Source organism: Carcharodon carcharias, chromosome 20 (assembly GCF_017639515.1).
Source record: "Carcharodon carcharias isolate sCarCar2 chromosome 20, sCarCar2.pri, whole genome shotgun sequence".
Taxonomy (NCBI): domain Eukaryota; kingdom Metazoa; phylum Chordata; class Chondrichthyes; order Lamniformes; family Lamnidae; genus Carcharodon; species Carcharodon carcharias.
Window position 1 is genome coordinate 111,582,993 of NC_054486.1, and position 21,757 is coordinate 111,604,749.

General features: G+C 46.1%; 2 protein-coding genes across 4 annotated transcripts in view; one reads left to right on the forward strand and one right to left on the reverse strand.

Moving 5' to 3' along the window:
* The window catches only part of LOC121292384 (nesprin-2-like), a 277,262-nt gene that overhangs the window by 246,900 nt on the left and 8,605 nt on the right, over positions 1-21,757 (reverse strand). The window contains exon 2 of the mRNA XM_041214234.1: positions 19,072-19,169. Coding sequence (XP_041070168.1) covers positions 19,072-19,169 — 98 coding nt within the window. The remainder of the gene's footprint in view (positions 1-19,071; positions 19,170-21,757) is intronic.
* The window catches only part of gstz1 (glutathione S-transferase zeta 1), a 48,198-nt gene continuing 47,856 nt past the window's right edge, over positions 21,416-21,757 (forward strand). For 2 of the 3 annotated variants that reach the window (XM_041214800.1, XM_041214797.1), the window contains exon 1: positions 21,416-21,735. The gene's annotated coding sequence lies outside the window, so the exon portion shown is untranslated. The remainder of the gene's footprint in view (positions 21,736-21,757) is intronic. The other variant, XM_041214802.1, reaches the window with a different exon arrangement.

Below are 21,757 nucleotides of genomic sequence, written 5' to 3' on the forward strand. Positions count from 1 at the left end.
CAGCACCCTCAGGAGGCCGGGAAAGGAGAAATTAGAGAGTGAAAGACACTGTTTGGTCCTCTTCCCAGTCACTGCAGATCAGTCTGTAACTAGTTTCCACAAGGCATTCAGCAATTAATATAATTGGCAAGGCTCAATCAATTTACTGGGAGGTGTGACCTGTAGTACAGTCTGGCAGTGGGATATATGAACATTCAAACTAGGAGCAGGAATAGGCCACTCGGCCCCTCGAGGCTGCTCTGCTGTTCAATAAGATCGTGGCTGATCTGATCGTAACCTCAATCCCACATTCCTGCCTACCCCCGATAACCTTTCGCCCCCTTGTTAATAAAGAATCCATCTAGCTCTGCCTTAAAAATATTCAAAGACTCTGCTTCCTCCGCCTTTTGAGGAAGAGAGTTCCAAAGACACGCAAACCTCAAGAGAAAAAAAATTCTCATCTCTGTCTTAAATGAGCAATCCATTATTTTTAAACAGTGACCCCCTAGTTCTAGATTCTCCCACAAGAGGAAACATTCTCTCCACATCCACCCTGACAAGACCCCTCAGGATCTTATAGGTTTCAATCAAGTCACCTCTTACTCTTCTAAACTCCAGTGGGTACAAGCCTAACCTTTCCTCATAAGACAACCCACCTGTTCCTGGTATTAGTCTCGTAAACCTTCTCCAAACTGCTTCCAACATGTTTACATCTTTCCTTAAATAAGGAGACCAGTACTGTACACAATACTCCAGATGTGGCCTGATCAGTGCCCTATACAACGGAAGCATAACCTCCCTTCTATTGTAATCAATTCCCCTCACAATAAATTATAATATTCTATTAGCTTTCCTTCGGTAAAACAGTCAGCAGAAAGTAATTCTGGGACGACATGTGAATGGGAAGGGGTTGGGTCCAATGGCATTCCATAAAATGGGAGTGAATGAAATACAGATTTGTTAAAATATCCCAGTGGGATCAGATATCAGTGGGATCAGATATCAGTGTGCTGGCAGATGTGCTGTTGATATAGTACAGCTCTACCCAATCAATTTGGGTTATTTTACATTCAATTACGTGAAGGACTGAGAACTTAATTTGAACCTCATTATCTTTTGGTAAATATTTAACTTCTTATTGATTATTTTGGTCAGCCACAAACACTGGAGTTGAATCAATGTGCACACTGAACTAAAGGTCTTCACCACCCACCCTCCCACCACAAGCAGTGACTGTACTTGTATGCGGATGGTGGGGGTGTGGCAGAGATAGAGTTTTCCCAAGTGCTTCTGGGACAATTTTCTGAATTAGCACCAAAAGTAACATTCACGCCACACCAGTGCTAGGCAATGACCATCTCCAACAAGAGGGAATCTAACCATCGCCCCCTGACATTCAATGGCATTAGCATCACTGAATCCCCCACTATCAACATCCTGGGAGTTACCATTGACCAGAAACTGAACTGGACCGGCAATATAAATACTGTGGCTACAAGAGCAGATCAGAGGCTAGGAATTCTGTGGCAATTAACTCACCTCCTGACACCCCATAGCCTGTCTACCATCTACAAGACTCAAGTTAGGAGTGTGATGGAATACTCTCCATTTCTAGGATCAGTGCAGCTTCTACAACACTCAAGAAGCTCAACACCATCCAGGACAAAGCAAGCTGCTTGATCAGCATCCCGTTCAACATCCACTCCCTCCACCACTGACGCACAGTAGCAGCAGTGTGTCCCATCTACAAGATGCACTGCAGGAACTCACCAAGGCTCCTTAGACAGCACCTTCCAAACCCATAGATAAAAACAAAAAAACTGCGGATGCTGGAAATCCAAAACAAAAACAGAATTACCTGGAAAAACTCAGCAGGTCTGGCAGCATCGGCGGAGAAGAAAAGAGTTGACGTTTCGAGTCCTCATGACCCTTCGACAGAACTTGAGTTCGAGTCCAGGAAAGAGCTGAAATATAAGCTGGTTTAAGGTGTGTGTGTGGGGGGCGGAGAGACAGAGAGGTGGAGGGGGTTGGTGTGGTTGGAGGGACAAACAAGCAGTGATAGAAGCAGATCATCAAAAGATGTCAACGACAATAGTACAATAGAACACACAGGTGTTAAAGTTAAAGTTGGTGATATTATCTAAACGAATGTGCTAATTAAGATTGGATGGTAGGGCACTCAAGGTATAGCTCTAGTGGGTTTTTTTTTATATAATGGAAATAGGTGGGAAAAGGAAAATCTTTATAATTTATTGGGAAAAAAAAAGAAGGGGGAAACAGAAAGGGGTGGGGATGGGGGAGGGAGCTCACGACCTAAAGTTGTTGAATTCAATATTCAGTCCGGAAGGCTGTAAAGTCCCTAGTTGGAAGATGAGGTGTTGTTCCTCCAGTTTGCGTTGGGCTTCACTGGAACAATGCAGCAAGCCAAGGACAGACATGTGGGCAAGAGAGCAGGGTGGAGTGTTAAAATGGCAAGCGACAGGGAGGTTTGGGTCATTCTTGCGGACAGACCGCAGGTGTTCTGCAAAATCCATGACCACTACCATCTAGAAGGACAAGGGCAGCAGATAGATGGGAACACTACCACCTGGAAGTTCCCCTCCAAGTCACTCACTATCCTGACTTGGAAATATATCGCCGTTCCTTCACTGTTGCTGGGTCAAAATCCTGGAACTCCCCTTCCTAACAGCGCTGTGGGTGTACCTACACCACATGGGCTGCAGTGGTTCAAGAAGGCAGCTCACCACAACCTTCTCAAGGGGCAATTAGGGATGGACAATAAGTGTGGCCTAGCCAGTGATGACCAGATTCCGTGAATGAATAAAAATAAAGCTGAGAGCCTTGTTTACCAATTGTGAGTTTTGGAAAATCATGGACATAATATTCCTCCCAGTATCTTGCTACATTTCCTGAAAGGACTAGTCAGTATTCCACATGAATCAAATCTTCCACCCTCCAGGGTTTTGTGTTGAACTGTCATGTGTGACACAGAGCCCCCAAGCCTGGCGCTTACCAGAGCCTCAAGAGCAGATCTCAGCAGCTCCTCAGTTTTACCCTGGCTGGCGGGTTTTTAGGTGGGTTTGGGGAAGTGTCTAATTGCAGGGACAGGATTCCCTCCAGGTTCTATCAGAAGCCTCATTCTGAAGTTGGGTGCCACCCCCACCTTAAGGTCTGGTGGCCTCAGGACCTCCTTCCCCACCACCCGGCCTCTCCCTAGTCCCTGACTGCCCCCTTCCTGCCTCCCCAGGCCTTCCCTACCCTCCCTGCCCTGGGACCCTTTGAACTTACCCGGGGTACCACTCCCCGGACCCAGGCTCCGACGTCCTCCTGAACAGCCTCTTCTGCCAACTGCAGTGCAGTCACTGCAGGGACTGACCGGAGAGCTGCCAGCCAATCAGGTTGGTGAGAAGCAAGACCCCGCCATCCGAAAAGTTCAGGCCCTGGTATCCCCCTCATCAGGTGCTGAACACTCCCAGATGAAAACAATCACAGGATACGACCTTCAGAATAAACCTGAGGTGAATCCCCCGGCACTTCTGTGCACAGACAGTAGCGGAAATCTGGTACACGCTTCCCCCCAAAAAAGCTGTTGATGCTGGGGGAAGATGTCAAAACAAAGATTGAGAGGCCTTTGATCAGCAAGAATATTAATGGTTATGGAACCAAGATTGAGTTAGAATAAAGAGCAGCTGTGGTTTCACTGAATGGGTTAACAGGCTTGAGGGGCCAAATGGCCTCTCCTGTTCCAGCATCAGTCCATTGCAGACCGGTCTCCAGTTTACTTGCAAGCCAACTAACCGAGGTTCTGAGTAGATGCGGTGGTTATATTACTGGGCTGGAAGTTCAAATCCCACTGTGGGCAGTTTGAGAATTTTAATTTTAATATTCTTGGGGAGGCAGTGATATTGTCACTGGACGAGTAATCCAGACACCCAGGGTAATCCAGGTTTGAATCCCAACACAGCAGATGGTGAAATCTTCCTGAACTTGTTTGTATTCCTTTAACAGGAGTTTGATGTATGAATGAGAATATGTATTCAGGGTGGATGCATTAAGATAAAGTTTAGATCTCTGTGATAAGTTAATTTTCTTTATTTTATTGTTGTTATTCATTTAAACGTAATTTTTAACATATGAGCATTGTACCCGAAATGAATTTCCATATGGACAATAAAGCGAAATTAAAAGAAATCACTGCTCTCTGGACTAACCTGACATGTTAGCCTTGACAGCCACACCTACATCCAAGAGTTAAAATAAAAGAATATAGGGTCAGTGCAAGGGACTCAGAGAACTGACTGTGGTAAACAGAAATCCTCATCCTGCCCCATAGACCATCCTCTACACCAAACGGTAAACAACGAATATAATCATTACAGACAAGGACAGATGGAGAGAAATAGGTCAGAGCACAAAGGCATCATTGTTATCAGCTCTGTAGGATGGTTCCTCAGACACAACACGGCAAAGTGTGTCTGAGCCTCACGCTCCATTGGAGCAGATTAAACCATTCAAGATCCAGCCCCCACAGCCCATTCACTGAACAGTACTGTTACCTGTACAGAGATCCTGAACCACACCCCCTTAACACTAGCCCAGTTTCACTTTACTTTCCTTTGGTGATAAGTCTGGCAAGCTAGCGAGACCCCTGGGTGGCACAGTGCAATGATGTCAGAGTTAACAATATTACATTGAGGATGGGGATATTTGTGGAGCCTCCTCCCTCAGTGAGTTGTTTAATTGTCCACCACCATTCACGACTGGATGTGGCAGGACTGCAGAGCTTAGATCTGATTGTGGTTGGATTGTGGGATCGCTTAGCTCTATCTATCACTTGCTGCTTATGCTATTTGGCATGCAAGTAGTCCTGTGTTATAGCTTCACCAGGTTGACACCTCATTTTTAGGTATGCCTGGTGCTGCTCCTGGCATGCCCTCCTGCACTCTTCATTGTACCAGGGTTGATCCCCTGGCTTGATGGTAATGGTAGAGTGGGGGATATGCTGGGCCATGAGGTTACAGATTGTGGTCGAGTACAATTCTGCTGCTGCTGATGGCCCACAGCACCTCATGGATGCCCAGTCTTCAGTTGCTGGATCTGTTCAAAATCTATCCCATTTAGCACGGTGTTAGTGTCACACAACACGATGGAGGGTATCCTCAATGTGAAGGCGGGACTTTGTCTCTACAATGACTGTGCGATGGTCACTCCTACCGATACTGTCATGGACAGATGCATCTGCGGCAGGCAGGTTGGTGAGGATGAGGTCAAGTATGTTTTTCCCTCTTGTTGGTTCCCTCACCACCTGTCACAGACCCAGTCTAGCAGTTATGTCCTTTAGGACTTGGCCAGCTCAGTCAGTAATGGTGCTACTGAGTCACTCTTAGTGATGGACATTGAAGTTCCCCCACCCAGAGTACATTCTGCGCACTTACCACCCTCAGTGCTTCCTCCAAGTGGTGTTCAACTTGGAGGAGCATTGATTCATCAGCTGAGGGAGGGCTGTGCATGGTCATTAACAGGAGGTTTCCTTGTCCATGTTTGACCTGATGCCATGAGATTTCGTGGGGTCCAGAGTCTTTGTTGATGACTCCCAGGGTAACTCCCTCCTGACTGTATACCACTGTGCTGTCACCTCTGCTGGGTCTGTCCTGCTGGTGGGACAGGACATACCCAGGGATGGTGATGGTGTCTGGGACATTATCTGTAAGGTATGATTCCATGAGGATGACTATGTCAGGCTGTTGCTTGACTAGTCTGTGAGACAGCTCTCCCAGTGTTAGCACTAGGCCCCCAGATGTTAGTAAGGAGGACTTTGCAGGGTCGACAGGGCTGGGTTTGCCATTGTCATTTCTGGGTTGATGCTGGGTGGTCCGTCCGGTTTCATTCCTTTTCTTTTGAGTCTTTGTAGCGGTTTTGACACAACTGAGTGGTTTACAGGCCATTTCAGAGGACATTTAAGAGTTAACCACATTGCTGCGGCTCACATATGTAGGCCAGACCGGGTAAGGATAGTTGATTTCCTTCCCTAAAGGGCAGTAGTGAACCAGATGGGTCTTTATAACAATCAATATTATCATCATTAGACTTTTAATTCCAGATTTTTATTGAATTCAAATTCCACCATCTGCCAGGGTGGGATTCGAACCCAGGTCCCCAGAGCATTACCCTGGGTCTCTGGATTACTAGTCCACTTGCATACTGTCAATATGTGGATGATACACTTACTATATTTAAAACCGTAGCAGCATGTAACTGTTTCACTCAGAGGCTTGTGAGTCTTTGGAACTCTCTTCCTGAAAAGGTGGTGGAAGCAGAGTTTTTGAATATTTTTAAGGCAGAGGTAGATAGCTTCTTGGTAAGCAAGGGGGTGATAGGTCATTGGTGGTAGGTGGGGTGCAGATTTCAGATCAGCCATGATCTTGTTGAAGGGTGAAGCAGGCTGAAAGGGCTGAATGGCCTAGTCCTGCTACCTGTTCATATGCAATCATTTCTTTACAAGTCTTAATGGGCTCCACCCTGTGCTCAAATTCACCTTTGAAATGCAGCAGTCAAATGAATTCCCTTGACGCACTAGTTGAGAAAACAGCCAGGGGGTTCTCTACCACGGTCTACCACAAGCCAACCTCCACTGGTCAATATATGCGTTGGGATTCTTACAGTTCCACACACTATATGAATGGTCTCATTGGCAACCTCGTAAATCGGGCCTGAGCTATTTGCTCACCGTGCGAGCTTGATGCTGAAATAGGGGCATCAAAGACATCCTGTGGGATAATGGCCACCCTGATCAGATCATTTTGTGCTGTATATCACACAATCTCATGAACAGGCCTAAAGCCGTCACTTTCAGCCCTGAAAAGTGCCCAGTTTGCCTCAGATTACCCTGGAAGGGCAAAAGTATCTAAAAAATTTGAGTAACAGGTGAAGCTAGCTGTTTCACGCTGCTACTATGCAGTAGCAACACGAGTGGTATTCACCACTAACAGGATGCTGCCATCAAGCCAAAAAGACGTTCTGCCTATCACACAAATGAGTAATGTGGTAAATAAATTTCAGTGCCAGTGTGATGCTGGGTATGTTGGCCGAACATCCCAAAAACTGGCGGATTGTATCAAACAGCATGTCCCAGCCACTGTTCACAACAGGCAGGGTACAGACTGGACCCAACCAGCCCGTGCTTGCAAAACTCAACACACAGTGTCCAACATTAGATGTGATCCCACGATTGGATAAAGTTTGCTAAATAATCGTCATTGTGCTAAAAATTACACTAACAACCAATTTAAGATAGTCAGTTGGGCTCACAGTGTGGCACTTTTCCATGTACTGGAAGCTACATATATTAATTCACAGGGCCCTGTTCTGTGCAGACAGAAAGAACATGTACACACATTGCACCTGTTTCAGCTAAGCCATTCGCTGGTTCATTCCTCAGGGCAGTGCTTTAACCTATCAGAATCATACTGCCTGGTTTAAATTTCAAACAATGCTTGGCAGTTAATTGTCAGTCACCATTAACAGGTACATTCTCCATGGTAACACCTCTACCAATCAGAGTCCATTTGCCAACCAATCAGCACTCCCTTCTCATGCAGTATAAAGTTGCTGCTTCCCCTGACATTGGTATTCTTGGGGTTGTCCTGATAAGTGCAAGACAAAAAGCTTCAACAAAATGTCTCTTTTCAGCAACACTCAGGTTCCATAACTCCTTAATACCCTTACCCAGCAAAATTCTATTAATTTCAGTTTTCACTTTTTCAATTGACTCCAGCCTCCACACCTTTTTGGTGTAGAGAGTTCCAGATTTCAGCTACCCTTTGTGTGAAGAAGTGCTTCGTGACATCACTCCTGAAAGGCCTGTCTCGAATTTTAAGGTTATACCCCCTCTGTTGTGGACTCCCTCCTGCACCATCCCCAACACCCATCCCCCCACCCCCCCCATCCACCAGAGGAAAGAGAGCAGATAGAGAGAAACCATCAAATCATCTGAAACACTTCAATAAGATTGCCTTTTAACTCCTTACACTCAAGGGAATACAAGCCTAGTTTATGCAATTTGTTTCATTATTTAACCCTCTTAGCTCTGGTGTCATTCTGGTGAATCTGTGCTGTACCCACTCCAAGGTCAGTCTATCCTTCCTGAGGTGCAGTCCCCAGACAGAGTGCAGTATTTCAGATGGTGTCGACCCAGAGCTCTGTATAGCTGCAATATAACATCCAGCCCTTTGTATTCGGCTTCCAGTAGATAAAGACTAATGTTTCTCTAGCATCTTTAATTATATTTTGTACTGTTGCACCAGCATTTAGTGATTTCTGTCCTTGGTCCCCTAAAGCTCTCTGCCCCTCCCTGGTTTCCAGATTCTCACTATTTGGAAAATATCTTTATTTTAAGTCAGAATTGGATGATTTCACAGTTTGCCACATGGAACTCCATCTGCCAGTTTTGGCAATCACTGAATCATTCAATTTGCAGCTTTCTGCTCCCATCTACATCATTGACTGTGTCACCGTATTTAGTGTCATCAGGAAACATGGGCCATACCGAGAACCCATTCCTCCGACGACAGCTCCTGACACTGGGTTCTGGTCAGCCAGTGGCAGCCTGGCCAGATTCACCCAGTCCGGAGCTGGTTATTAAAACAACACCATGAGAGATGCCAACGTGAGAATGGGCGGGGATAATCAGCGGGTGGAACCTGACCCAGGGATCTAGGCGAAGTTCTTTTGATCTCACACTCAGTGATTAATGTAATCGGCATGTTCCATAATCTGATAGTAACAAAGAGTCTTAAGTACTAAGGCAAGGGTAAACACACAGGTGTGGGACTGCGATCCTGAGCACCGGGGTGGAGTCACTTATAGTTTGCTAGTCCTGCAAAGGAATGTTGCTAGGGGCATGCAACAAAACAGCAACCCAACTGGACTTACCTGTAACATTAGCTAGTTTGACAGGTGCTTCAAGGCTTGGAGTTATTAACTCACCCCTGTCGTTACAGAAGGTGTGACATGGGGATTTGGGGATGGGACACTGTGACAACATTAACTTACTTACTTCCTTTATCCCATGGTGTGGGCTAGTAAAACATGGAGGGGAACATATCGAATCATAGAATGGATACAGCACACAAGGAGGCCATTTGGCCCACTGTGTCCATGCCAGCTCTTTATAAGAGCTACTCAGCTAGTCCCACTCCCTTGCCTTTTCACTACAGCCCTGATAGATTAGGACACAAGCCAACTTCAGTGTTTCTCGGGGCAGCAGTGCAGTCAGTCTGTCATTATTCTAGAAATCGTACATAAGATCACACAGGACATACATTCAGCCCAACCAGTCCACATTGACGTTTATCTTCCATCTTTCTCATCTAAATCTATCATAACCATATATTCCCTTCTCCCTCATATGCTGGTCTAGTGTTTCCTTAGGTGCATCTCTATGTTATTTGCTTCAACCACTCCCTGTGATAGTGAGTTCCACATTCTCACTGCCATTGTTCCAAATTCCTTGTTGGGTTTCTTGGTAACTATTTTATATTGATAGCCTCTAACTGTGCACTTCCCACAAGAGGAAACATTCTCTCTATCATCTCGAGTACCCACTCTATCAAAATCTTTCATGATTTTTAAAGCCTCCATTAGGTCACCTCTCACCCTTCTTTTCCTAAGAGAAAAGTGGCCCAGCTTATCAATCTTTTCCTGAAATGTATACCCACTGGTACCTGGTATCATCCTTGTAAACCTTTACACCCACTCCAGTGCCTTTCTGTGATATGGCAACCAGAACTACAGCAGTTAAGTGTCGTCTACCAAGGTTTGATACAGGTTTAGAATGACTTTCCTACTTTTCAATGTTGTCCCTCTAGAAATAAAGCCCAGTGTTTGGTTTGTTTTTTTTTTAATAGCCTTGACTAACCTGTGATGCAACCTTTAGTGACTGATGTATTTGTACTCCGAGATCCCTTTGCTCCTCTACCCCACCCGAACTCTCACTTTCCAAGTAAAAAGTGACCTGCCTATTCTTCCTACCAAAATCTACAACCTCACAGTTATCTGTGTTGAACTTAATCTGTCGATGATTTTCCCACTCTGCAGGTTTATTAATGCCTCCTGTAAGTTGTTGCAGTCCTCCTTAGTATTGACTATAGCCTCAATTTTGTGTCATCTGCAAATTTAGAAATTGCATTTTTAATTCCAAAGTCCAAATCGTTAAAGTAAATTGTGGACAGCAGTGGTCCCAGCACTGATCCTGGTGAAACACCCTCTGAATAACCAGCCTTTACTCCCACTCTCTGATTCCACTCGTGAAGCCAGCTAGCAATCTATTCTGCCGCTTGGCTCCTGACTCTACAGTCCCTGACCTTATTCATTCACCTATTATGGGGCACCGTATCAAAGGCCTTTTGAAACTCTAAATGAATTACATCTAGTGCATCACCAGTGTCTACTCTCTCTGTTAGCTCCTCAAAAAATTCAATGAGCTTGGTCAAGCAAGATTTTCCTTTTGAAACCCAAGCGGACTATTCATTCTTATACTTCTCATTTCTAGATGTTCCACTATTCTCCCCTTTGGTCCATTATTTTTCCCACCACTGATGTTAAACTGACTGCTCTATAATGCTCTGGAAATGTTCTGCCTGCCTTCTTAATTACAGGAGTTAAATTAGCTATCTCATTTAGATTAGATAGTCCTTTGGCACCATACCATTTCCTAATGAGTTAGTAAATATGAATAGTAATGTCTCTGCTATCTCTTCCCGAGATTCTATTAAAATAAGTGGATGCAATCCATCCGGACCAGGGTTTTTATCCTCTTTGTTAGTCTGTCCAATACATCCATGTTTTTAATACTAGTTTTAGATGAGGTGCATTAGAAGGTGAGTGACTTTAATAAAACACTGGCTGCACAGCAATCCCAGTTCACCTGCCGATCCTCCTGCTCACCCACAATCAGCTCATTCACATTAACTTTGCTTTTGAACGCTCCCATTTTTTGTTTGATAATCACTCCTGTGAAGCACCTCAGGATGTTTTATTGTGTTAAAGGTGCTACATAAATATAAATTGTTATCTCCACACTAGCATTGCTCACCTGATATCTGATCTATTCCCCACTCCCTCTCTCTAACCATCAGGAATAACAGGGAGGATAGAAGCCCTGCTCAGGGGTAATTAGAAGAGATACTACCAATACTATAACACAATGTCTCCCCTTAGAGACCAGCACATAGGACTGGAAGAGAGTGATTACAATCTATTAGTCACATTGTCACCAATCCCATTCATTCCTCTCACTCAGTGTCCCAAATTACAACAGTAACTCCCCTTTGAAAGTAATCCATTAGCTGTAAAGCAATTCAAAACATCCTGGAATTGTGATAAACACCTTATAAATGCAAGATGTCTCTTTCTTAATATAATTCCCAGTCAAAGCCTCTATCAAAAATCCATTCCTGTTCCATCCTGAATTTAAAATAACTTTTTACCTATTATCATAAATGAGTGGGAGCTTTACTCTGTATCTAACCCTGTGCTGTACCTGTCCTGAGAGTGTTTGATGGGGACAGTGTAGAGGGAGATTTACTCTGTATCTAACCCCGTGCTGTACCTGTCCTGGGAGTGTTTGATGGGGACAGTGTAGAGGGAGCTTTACTCTGTATCTAACCCCGTGCTGTACCTGTCCTGGGAGTGTTTGATGGGGACAGTGTAGAGGGAGATTTACTCTGTATCTAACCCCGTGCTGTACCTGTCCTGGGAGTGTTTGATGGGGACAGTGTAGAGGGAGCTTTACTCTGTATCTAACCCCGTGCTGTACCTGTCCTGGGAGTGTTTGATGGGGACAGTGTAGAGGGAGATTTACTCTGTATCTAACCCCGTGCTGTACCTGCCCTGGGAGTGTTTGATGGGGACAGTGTAGAGGGAGCTTTACTCTGTATCTAACCCCGTGCTGTACCTGTCCTGGGAGTGTTTGATGGGGACAGTGTAGTGGGAGCTTTACTCTGTATCTAACCCCGTGCTGTACCTGTCCTGGGAGTGTTTGATGGGGACAGTGTAGAGGGAGATTTACTCTGTATCTAACCCCGTGCTGTACCTGTCCTGGGAGTGTTTGATGGGGACAGTGTAGAGGGAGCTTTACTCTGTATCTAACCCCGTGCTGTACCTGTCCTGGGAGTGTTTGATGGGGACAGTGTAGAGGGAGATTTACTCTGTATCTAACCCCATGCTGTACCTGTCCTGGGACTGTTTGATGGGGACAGTGTAGACGGTGCTTTACTCTGTATCTAACCCCGTGCTGTACCTGTCCTGGGAGTGTTTGATGGGGACAGTGTAGAGGGAGCTTTACTCTGTATCTAACCCCGTGCTGTACCTGTCCTGGGAGTGTTTGATGGGGACTGTGTAGAGGGAGATTTACTCTGTACCTAACCCCGCGCTGTACCTGTCCTGGGAGTGTTTGATGGGGACGGTGTAGAGGGAGCTTTACTCTGTATCTAACCCCGTGCTGTACCTGTCCTGGGAGTGTTTGATGGGGACGGTGTAGAGGGAGCTTTACTCTGTATCTAACCCCGTGCTGTACCTGTCCTGGGAGTGTTTGACGGGGACAATGCAGAGGGAGCTTTACTCTGTATCTAACCCCGTTTTGTATCTGTCCTGGGAGTGTTTGATGGGGACAGTGTAGAGGGAGATTTACTCTGTATCTAACCCCATGCTGTACCTGTCCTGGGACTGTTTGATGGGGACAGGTTAGACAGAGATTTACTCTGTAACTAACTCTGTGCTGTACCTGTCCTGGGAATGTTTGATGGGGACAGTGTAGAGGGAGCTTTACTCTGTATCTAACCCGTGTTGTACCTGCCCTGGGATTGTTTGATGGGGACACTGTAGAGGGAGATTTACTCTGTATCTAACCCTGTGCTGTACCTGTCCTGGGAGTGTTTGATGGGGACAGTGTAGATGGAGCTTTACTCTGTATCTAACCCCATGCTGTACCTGTCCTGGGAGTGTTTGATGGGGACAGTGTAGAGGGAGCTTTACTCTGTATCTAACCCCATGCTGTACCTGTCCTGGGAGTGTTTGAAGGGGACAGTGTAGAGGGAGATTTACTCTGTACCTAACCCCGCGCTGTACCTGTCCTGGGAGTGTTTGATGGGGACGGTGTAGAGGGAGCTTTACTCTGTATCTAACCCCGTGCTGTACCTGTCCTGGGAGTGTTTGATGGGGACGGTGTAGAGGGAGCTTTACTCTGTATCTAACCCTATGCGGTACCTGTCCTGGGAGTGCTTGATGGGGACAGTGTAGAGGGAGATTTGCTCTGTATCTAACCCCGTGCTGTACCTGTCCTGGGAGTGTTTGACGGGGACAATGCAGAGGGAGCTTTACTCTGTATCTAACCCCGTTTTGTATCTGTCCTGGGAGTGTTTGATGGGGACAGTGTAGAGGGAGATTTACTCTGTATCTAACCCCATGCTGTACCTGTCCTGGGACTGTTTGATGGGGACAGGTTAGACAGAGATTTACTCTGTAACTAACTCTGTGCTGTACCTGTCCTGGGAATGTTTGATGGGGACAGTGTAGAGGGAGCTTTACTCTGTATCTAACCCGTGTTGTACCTGCCCTGGGATTGTTTGATGGGGACACTGTAGAGGGAGATTTACTCTGTATCTAACCCTGTGCTGTACCTGTCCTGGGAGTGTTTGATGGGGACAGTGTAGATGGAGCTTTACTCTGTATCTAACCCCATGCTGTACCTGTCCTGGGAGTGTTTGATGGGGACAGTGTAGAGGGAGCTTTACTCTGTATCTAACCCCATGCTGTACCTGTCCTGGGAGTGTTTGAAGGGGACAGTGTAGAGGGAGATTTACTCTGTATCTAAATATTTATAACCAACTATTTACAATTATATTAATGACTTGGATTCAGGGATAGAAGGTACTATAGTTAAAGTTGCAGATGACGCCAAAGTAGGTGGGAAAGTAAGTTGCAATGAAGAAATAAGAAATTTACAAATGGATATGGACATGTTAGGTGAATGGGCCAAAATTTGACAGATGGAGTTTAACGTGAATAAGTGTGAGGTTATCCATTTTGGTCAGAAGAATAAAAAGGCAACTTATTATTTAAATGGAGAGAAACTTCAGAATGCTTCAGTGCAGAGGGATCTGGGTGTCCTAGTGCATGAACTGCTGAATGTTACTCTGCAGATACAGCAGGTAATAAGGAAGGCAAATGGAATTTTTGCATTTATTGCCAAAGGAATAGAGTATAAAAATAGGGAAGTGTTGTTGCAACTGTATAAGGCATTGGTGAGACCGCACCTGGAGTACTGTGTACAGTTTTGGTCCCCTTACTTGAGGAAGGATGTAGTTGCATTGGAGGCGGTTCAGAGGAGGTTCACTAGATTGGTTCCAGAGATGCAGGGCTTGTCTTACGAGGAGAGATTGAGCAGTTTAGGCCTATACTCACTAGAGTTTAGGAGGATGAGGAGATCTAATTGAGGTGTATAAGATGCTAAAAGGGATAGACAAAGTAGACGTGGAGCGGATGTTTCCCCTTGTGGAGCATTCTAGAACGAGAGGCCATAATTTTAGGCTAAGGGTTGGTAGATTTAAATCAGAAATGAAGAAGAAATACTTTTCTCAAAGGGTCGTGTATCTGTGGAATTCACTGCCTCAGAGTGCAGTGGATGCTGGGACGCTGAATTAATTTAAGGAGGAGATAGACAGATTTTTAATTAGTAATGGGTTGAAAGGTTATGGGGAGAGGGCGGGAAATAGGGGTTGAGGCCAAAATGAGATCAGCCATGATCGTATCGAATGTAGGGGCAGGCTCGAGGGGCTGAATTGCCTGCTCCTGCTCCTAGTTCTTATGTTCTTACGTTTTTATGTTATCTAATCCCGCGCTGTACCCGTCCTGGGAGTGTTTGATGGGCTAGCAAACATCCTACATTAGAACAGTGACTATATTTCAAAATGACTTCATTGACTGATAATTGTTTATGGATGTCCTCAGGTTATGAAAGGCGTTGTAAAAATGCAAGTCATTGCTTTCTGTCTCTCACTCTCCCATCCTGCTGAGCACAAAGCAATGGTTAGAAAACCCATGTCACTGAACAACAGGTTAAATAAATCTTGGAGCTGTCAGCAAGTGGAGCTTCTGCCAATGAGGGGGAGTCACACTGTCACATGCCAAAGATTTTCCATCCCAACCAGCTGTGTGTTTACCTCCTCTGTATTTACTTATGTCACCATTGGCAACAGAATAAACCTGCCAGCCCATAGAGAAACGAAGCTGCTCCTATTCCATGTCTGTACAGGTCAGACATGCTAGACGGTGTGTTAGAGGCAACTGCTGAACTTGATCCAATGGGCGCAGTTTAACCCATAATGCTCTCCATCTCTCTGTCATCTGTCAGTCTCCCTCTGTGGAGATAAACTGCTACATTCCATCGAAATCTCTAAATCTAACCCTGCGTATTCCCCCTCTCTCAAGGTTGCCAGTGATGCACTTCAGACCTCGAGGACCTGTGTTTAAAGTTAACCATCCTGAGATTGTAAAGCTAACACTGTCTGGTGGCTGTTATAAAAATCAGAAGGCACATTCATTGAAGTTTTCAATTAATTTTCAACCGGGGCAAAGGTCCCTAAATACTGTTCCTCACTCACCCCCATTCCTCCCTCATCCTCCCTGTCCTTTTCCTCATTGTGCCCTTCCCATCATTTCCCCTACCCACCCACCATTTCTCCTGCTCCGCTCACCTCCCCAGTTCTGGACTCCCTGTTTGGGATCCATAGGCTGCTGCTGAATGAATGAAGGGTGTGGCTTCAGTACTTTTGAATAAGGCAAGTTGCATCGGGCTGGGATCCAACGGGAGATGGGTGTATGAGGCCAGAATCTCCATCACAGATTGTCTCACACTCAACTAACACTTCCTCTTTGAACCCCATTACAGCCTATGACCAGATCCTGCTCACCTCCCAGTGCCATCATCTATAACAGGAACGGTTCAGTTAAGCTGACCTCAGCATCAACAGATTCTTTGTTACACCTAACAAGCCCACTCTGTTTCTTCCCTTCTGTGTTCATGAGCTATTTTAATTTTGTTCCCCGCCCATTCTTTTCACTCTTCTCCAAGAGGTGAGGTAGGCTCAGTTTCTAGGATCTTCATCTGACTGCGCAGCAAATCGTTGGTGCTGAGGTGTGGGGGAGATGTTCCCCCTGTCTGTATGGAGAGAGTCTCGGGTCTTCCCCCTGTCAGAACACTGATGAGGGCCAGAGATAGCTGTGCAGAGGGTTGGGGCTCTGACATCACATTCCTCTTGCCTCTTTCACTGGCCACTACCCTCCCTGTACCACACACTGCGCCCCCCCCCACCCGAGTGTCTGCAGGCATGACCATCGGGCTGACTATAGCCAACCATTAGATAAAAACAAAAAAACTGCGGATGCTGGAAATCCAAAACAAAAACAGAATTACCTGGAAAAACTCAGCAGGTCTGGCAGCATCGGCGGAGAAGAAAAGAGTTGACGTTTCGAGTCCTCATGACCCTTCGACAGAACTGGTCGAAGTTCTGTCGAAGGGTCATGAGGACTCGAAACGTCATAGCCAACCATTGCTGTTCTCACTCTACTTACACAAGGAGCCTCAGACTCATACTCTTAGATGACTGCACCATACAAACAGCCCACACAAACAAAAGCACAGGAACCCCCATTCACAGACAAACACACATAGAGGCACACTCAGACAGGTACAGACAAACACACACACATACAACAACAGCAAAAACTTGCATTTTTAGCAGCTTTATTGCAGTTAAACAGCCCAAGACACTTCACAGGAACATTACCAAACAAGATTCAAACACTAAACTACATTAAGAGATATCAGGGCAAACAACCAAAGTTAAGTCTTTAAGGAATTAAAAAAAACAGAAAATACTCAGAAGATCAGGCAGCATCTGTAGAGATAGTAACAAAGTTATGATGCAAGGTCATCAACCTGAAATGTCAGCATGGTCACTCTCCACAGATGCTGCCTAATCTGCTGAGTATATCCTGCATTTTCTGTTTCTATTTCAGATTTTCAGCATCTGCAGTATTTTGACTTTGTGGTTGTGGAGTAAATTTTACTGTCACCTGACGAAGGAGAGATGGTGGAAATTTAGGGAGGGAATTCCAAAGTGTAGGGCCCAGTCAGCTGAAGATCATCAATTTAGGAGCGATTAAAATCAGGGGTACATAAGATACCAGATTTAAAGGTGCACAGATAGCTCAGAGAGTTGTGGGACTGCACGAGATCACAGAGGTAGGGAGGTGCAAGGCTAGGGAGGGATTTGAATACATGGATGAGAATTTTAAAACTGAGGCATTTCTGAGCCAGCAGTCAATGGGATGTGATGCATTAGGATATGGAGAGCAGAGCATTGGGTGAGCTGAAGTTTAAGGAGTATGGAAGATAGGAGACCAGCCAGGAGAGTAATCATAAACACAGGCACACTACATTAAAACAGTGACTATATTTCAAAAGTACCTAACTGGCTTTGGGACATCTTGTGGTCATGAAAGCAGCTACAGAAATGTGACCAGATCTTTCTGTGTTTCATGCACTCCCACATTCCAGGGAATCACTAGACAATGATTAAAAGCTAGAACCCTGGCACATTTTTCTCCTTCCTAATTCAGGAGACTCTAAGACCAATTATAGCATCCCTATCACTCCCTCTGCCTGGGATCACCTCACTCAGGAACTTTCTTGCTCTGTCTGGTGCATCCAACACTTGGGTATTTCTGTCCAGCATTGTAAGCGAGTGTGTAAACACACAAGAACACAAGAATTAGGAGCAGGAGAAGGCCATTTGACCCCTCAAGCCTGGTCTGCCATTCAATAAGATTATGGCTGATCTGATTGTGACTTTAACTCCACTTTCCTGCCTAACCCATCACCCTTGACTCCCTTGTCTATCAGAAATTTATCAAACTCAGCCTTTGGATATTCTGAATGAGCCAGCCTGGCTGTGCTCTGCAGTTTGTTTCCACCTCACAGTCTCCTTACGTGAGCAGATCATATATGAATAACGTTTCCATCTCCAGCCACAGATGCAAATAGGAGCTATTTGCATAAAATAGAAAATAAAACAAGCAGCTCCAAACCAGAAGAGGTGAAACATGTGATCAGCAAGTCACCAATGAATGGGCTAATGGAGAGCTTGTTCTATCATACCCCCAGCGTTCTTTTCCAATCAGTGGAAAAATGAAGGAGTGTAACAGGTGTAAAGGAGGTGACCCATTCAATACATCATCCACTTCCTGCTCACCCCCCCAATCCCCAGTCTTGCCCAATTGATTTTGGTACCTCATTTGCTTCGTCACCACAATTTGCCATCAATCATCAGATTCACTGAAGCAAATTTGAAAGTTTTTCTTTACAGCAGACACATGGGAACACCACCACCTGCAAGTTCCCCTCCAAGTCACTCACCATCCTGACTTGGAAACATATTGACTGCTCCTCCACTGTCACTGAACACTGTCACTGCCCCCCACCCCCTTCAAAATCCTGTAACTCCCTCCCTAACAGCACTGTGGGTGTACCTACAGCAGTTCAAGAAGGCAACTCACCACCAGCTTCTCAAGGGCAACTAGGGATGGGCAATAAACACACAGCCAGCGAAGCTCACATCCCGAGAAGGAATTTTAAAAATCAGAGATTCCTCCACATGAAGGGGGAAGGGTTTTGCCTCCCTCTCTCTCTCCAACCACCTTCCTCTCTTTCCCCCAGTCCCCCACCCCCTGTTTCCCTCAGTTAACACCTCCTGCCATTGTATCTCCTTTCACCAGCCTCCCTCCTCTCTCCTCTGCACTCCATGGCAAATGTTTAGTTAAGATAGGCTGGTGGTCCCTCCTGCGATTGCTGAGCCCAGTTGAGAGGTAATGAAATGTGGTCCTGTTAAGACAGGAGTCAGCAACAAGCTGGCTGGCAGTTTATTTCCATTCCAGTTGCTGATTTGCCAATGCCTGAGACAAAGATATACCTCTCTCCCCCACCCCCCCACCCCTTCATCCCCCACTCCCCTCACCACCCCCAGAGTCTCTTACCTTGCAACAGGCCCTTCAGGCTGTTGATGTCCACCCCTTCCTCTGCACCACCTGTAGACAACATCCTTCCCGTCCCCTGGCTCTGGGGAGGACACGACCTGAGGTGAGAAAACTTTTATCAGCGGCGCAGAAAGAAAGGACTGAAATAATCGGCCGGTATTTTTTTTAGTTATTATAACTGGAGTGAAACTCTCGACACTCAGCTCCCGCCCCACTGCAGGGACTGTGCCGAGTGGAGCCAACACCAGCCCTGACAAGGCTGGCTCCACCCGGAGAAAATATCTGAATTGATTTTTTTTTTTGGTTTGGCACTATTGTGTCTGTAAATGATCTACTCACTTGGCCCCAATCCACAACCAACTTCATTTACATATTCTTACATCAAACAAACATTCCCAATGTATCAGTGAAAGTCAGCACAACCTGGAGATATTCCTTTCCTTGGGGTCTCTGATCTTTACAAAACAGTCCTAGAACAATTCCTGGCTTCTCTCTCTCTCTCTTTATGTCTCTGTTCTGCATCGTAACCCAGCTCCTACATACCACTTGCTAGACAAGAAACATCCGAGGTCTATCCAGCTCACCTCCCCTCACCCAGACCCTCACTTGTTAACAACAATACTGGAGTTGTTGACTAATCGCAGCAAGCAACCTCCATTGATTCGTCAGCAAAATAACCCTCAGTGTCACCTGTCAACTTCAGTGCTGCTCGATTCAGGGACTGATTCAGGGACCGAGGCTGATCTTTGCACAGGCTGACAATGCTCAGCTCGGAATCTGACACTCACTCAGAGCTCAGCGCCCATTCATTCCAGAGAAGGGCTTGGCAATGTAATTTTTAAAAAATGCAGTTCATCACCTATTCTAATCTCTGAGCAGCACGGACATGAAAAGACAGGATCCACCCAAAATTCAAGCTAGTTCTACATTTTCTCCCCTCCTCTCCTGAAGGTGCTGACTCTCACTGGGGTACAGGTCCCCCTCCTCTCCTGAAGGTGCTGACTCTCACTGGGGTACAGGTCCCCCTCCTCTCCTGAAGCTGCTGACTCTCACTGGGGTACAGGTCCCCCTCCTCTCCTGAAGGTGCTGACTCTCACTGGGGTACAGGTCCCCCTCCTCTCCTGAAGCTGCTGACTCTCACTGGGGTACAGGTCCCCTCCTCTCCTGAAGGTGCTGATTCTCACTGGGGTACAGGTCCCCCTCCTCTCCTGAAGGTGCTGACTCTCACTGGGGTACAGGTCCCCCTCCTCTCCTGAAGGTGCTGACTCTCACTGGGGTACAGGTCCCCCTCCTCTCCTGAAGGTGCTGACTCTCACTGGGGTACAGGTCCCCTCCTCTCCTGAAGGTGCTGACTCTCACTGGGGTACAGGTCCCCCTCCTCTTCTGAAGTTGCTGACTCTCACTGGGGTACAGGTCCCCCTCCTCTCCTGAAGTTGCTGACTCTCACTGGGGTACAGGTCCCCTCCTCTCCTGAAGGTGCTGACTCTCACTGGGATACAGGGTCCCCCTCCTCTCCTGAAGTTGCTGACTCTCACTGGGGTACAGGATTCCCTCCTCTCCTGAAGGTGCTGACTCTCACTGGGGTACAGGTCCCCCTCCTCTCCTGAAGGTGCTGACTCTCACTGGAGTACAGGTCCCCCTCCTCTCCTGAAGGTGCTGACTCTCACTGGGGTACAGGTCTCCCTCCTCTCCTGAAGGTGCTGACTCTCACTGGGGTACAGGTCCCCTCCTCTCCTGAAGGTGCTGACTCTCACTGGGGTACAGGTCCCCTCTCCTCCTGAAGGTGCTGACTCTCACTGGGGTACAGGTCCCCCTCCTCTCCTGAAGGTGCTGACTCTCACTGGGGTACAGGTCCCCTCCTCTCCTGCAGGTGCTGACTCTCACTGGGGTACGGGTCCTTGCTCACAATTAATGTATGTTTCACTTACTTCACTGTCCGAGAGCAATCTTCCAGCTGCTGTTTAGCTCTCCACAAACCATTTCACTTTCTCCTGTGTAAGATACAGTCCATATCTGCCTTTAATTGATCCACGTTCTCTTGCATTACTCTTATTATTTTTATAAAAACTTATAATGTTGGCTTTGGAAACTTTTACAAGTTTTTGCTTCACATTCCCTTTGGCACTGCTTATTAATTTCAGTCATTTTATTGCTCCTTATAGCTCTCCCAATCCAGAGGATCTTGCTTTTATTGTTAGCTGTTTCACTTATCTCGGCACTGTTTCTTATCTCATCTGTTGCCTATAGTTAACTACGCAAGTGGAGCCTTTGCCTTTTAGGGATATATCCTGTGTCTTGCATTGTACCAAATACTTCTTTGAATACTTTCCACTGTTTGTCTGCACAGTTAGGGGCTGATATTTCAGTCCGGTACTGAGGGCGTGCTGCACTGTCTTTCGAATACGACGGTAAATGGAGGTCCCTCCTGCTCTCTCGGGTGGCATTATTTTGAAGAAGACAAGTAGTGGAGTTCTGCGCAGTGTCCCAGCAAAGTGTATCCGTTAACCAAGATCACTCAAAATAGATCTGGTCATCATCACATTGCTGTTTCTGAGAGTTTGTCTTGTGCAAATAAACTATTGCATTTCCTGGAACAGCGATTACCCTTCAAAAATACTTACTTGACTGTGAAGAGCTTTGGAATGTCCTGAGATTGTGAAAGATGTAAGTCTTTAACAGTTCAGCC